At 33.3% G+C, this 971-nt stretch overlaps 1 protein-coding gene across 1 annotated transcript in view; it reads left to right on the top strand.

The window, feature by feature from the left end:
* Positions 1–325: 325 nt before the first annotated feature.
* Positions 326–971, top strand: part of BRDT (bromodomain, testis-specific) — a 113,163-nt gene continuing 112,517 nt past the window's right edge. The window contains exon 1 of the mRNA XM_006831058.1: positions 326–514. Coding sequence (XP_006831121.1) covers positions 326–514 — 189 coding nt within the window. The remainder of the gene's footprint in view (positions 515–971) is intronic.

Below are 971 nucleotides of genomic sequence, written 5' to 3'. Positions count from 1 at the left end.
ACAACAACAATCATGACATGGAGTCATGGTGTGGCTCTGTAGGATAAGCACTGGACTGCTAACATAAGGTTAGCGGTTCAAGCCCACTAGCTACTTCTTGCAAACTCTACACAGGGTCAATATGAGTTGGAACTCAGTTAACAGCTCAACAATCATGATATGCTTTGAAATATCATATCTGTTATTTTTGAATAACACTTTGTATAGTTTTCAGCTTTTACAGAAATTATTTTGAAAGTGCTTCTTGAGTCTTATAATGGATTTTTCTTTTTAGATCGTGTATTTGTAGATAACATTAAAGCATCAATATTTGAAGCAGTCGGAAATGTTTTTGCCAAGTCGACAAACAGCTATTGTTAACCCCCCTCCGCCAGAGTATGTAAATACTAAGAAAAGTGGGCGGCTGACAAATCAACTGCAGTATCTACAAAAAGTTGTCCTGAAGGCGTTATGGAAGCATAGCTTTTCTTGGCCTTTTCAGCAACCTGTGGATGCCGTGAAGCTAAAGTTACCTGTAAGTGTCTCCCAATTTTGTTAGTTAAAATAAAATAGAAAACAAAAAAACCTGTAAATATCTACAAGACATAAATTAGTCTTTAATAGTATAAAATATGTTTAATTGAATAAACACCTGATTTATTCAGCACTGTCAAGGAATATCAGTGAGTAATTTTTCCTAATTAATGCCATATTTATTTGTCTGAGGACTGAAACCTTTATAGTTTGTAATAATTGTAATCCTGTATTTTTATATAAGTAAAACACATAGACTAAAAATATTTGACTTAGAGCACTAAGAAAAATACCTCTCATGGGAAGGGTATGGTTGGCAAACAAACATAGAACACAGACGTTAGTTGTATAAAAATATAGTATATATACTTTCTTGTTAACATATATGTCACTTGATCTTTTGACTGAAGGTAATCATTATGAATGACATCAGTGATTGCCAAGCTGTTAGACTGTTT

This window comes from Chrysochloris asiatica, unplaced genomic scaffold (assembly GCF_000296735.1).
Source record: "Chrysochloris asiatica unplaced genomic scaffold, ChrAsi1.0 scaffold00002, whole genome shotgun sequence".
NCBI lineage: Eukaryota > Metazoa > Chordata > Mammalia > Afrosoricida > Chrysochloridae > Chrysochloris > Chrysochloris asiatica.
Note: the sequence above shows the minus strand (reverse complement) of the source record. Positions and strands in the feature narration are given on the sequence as shown.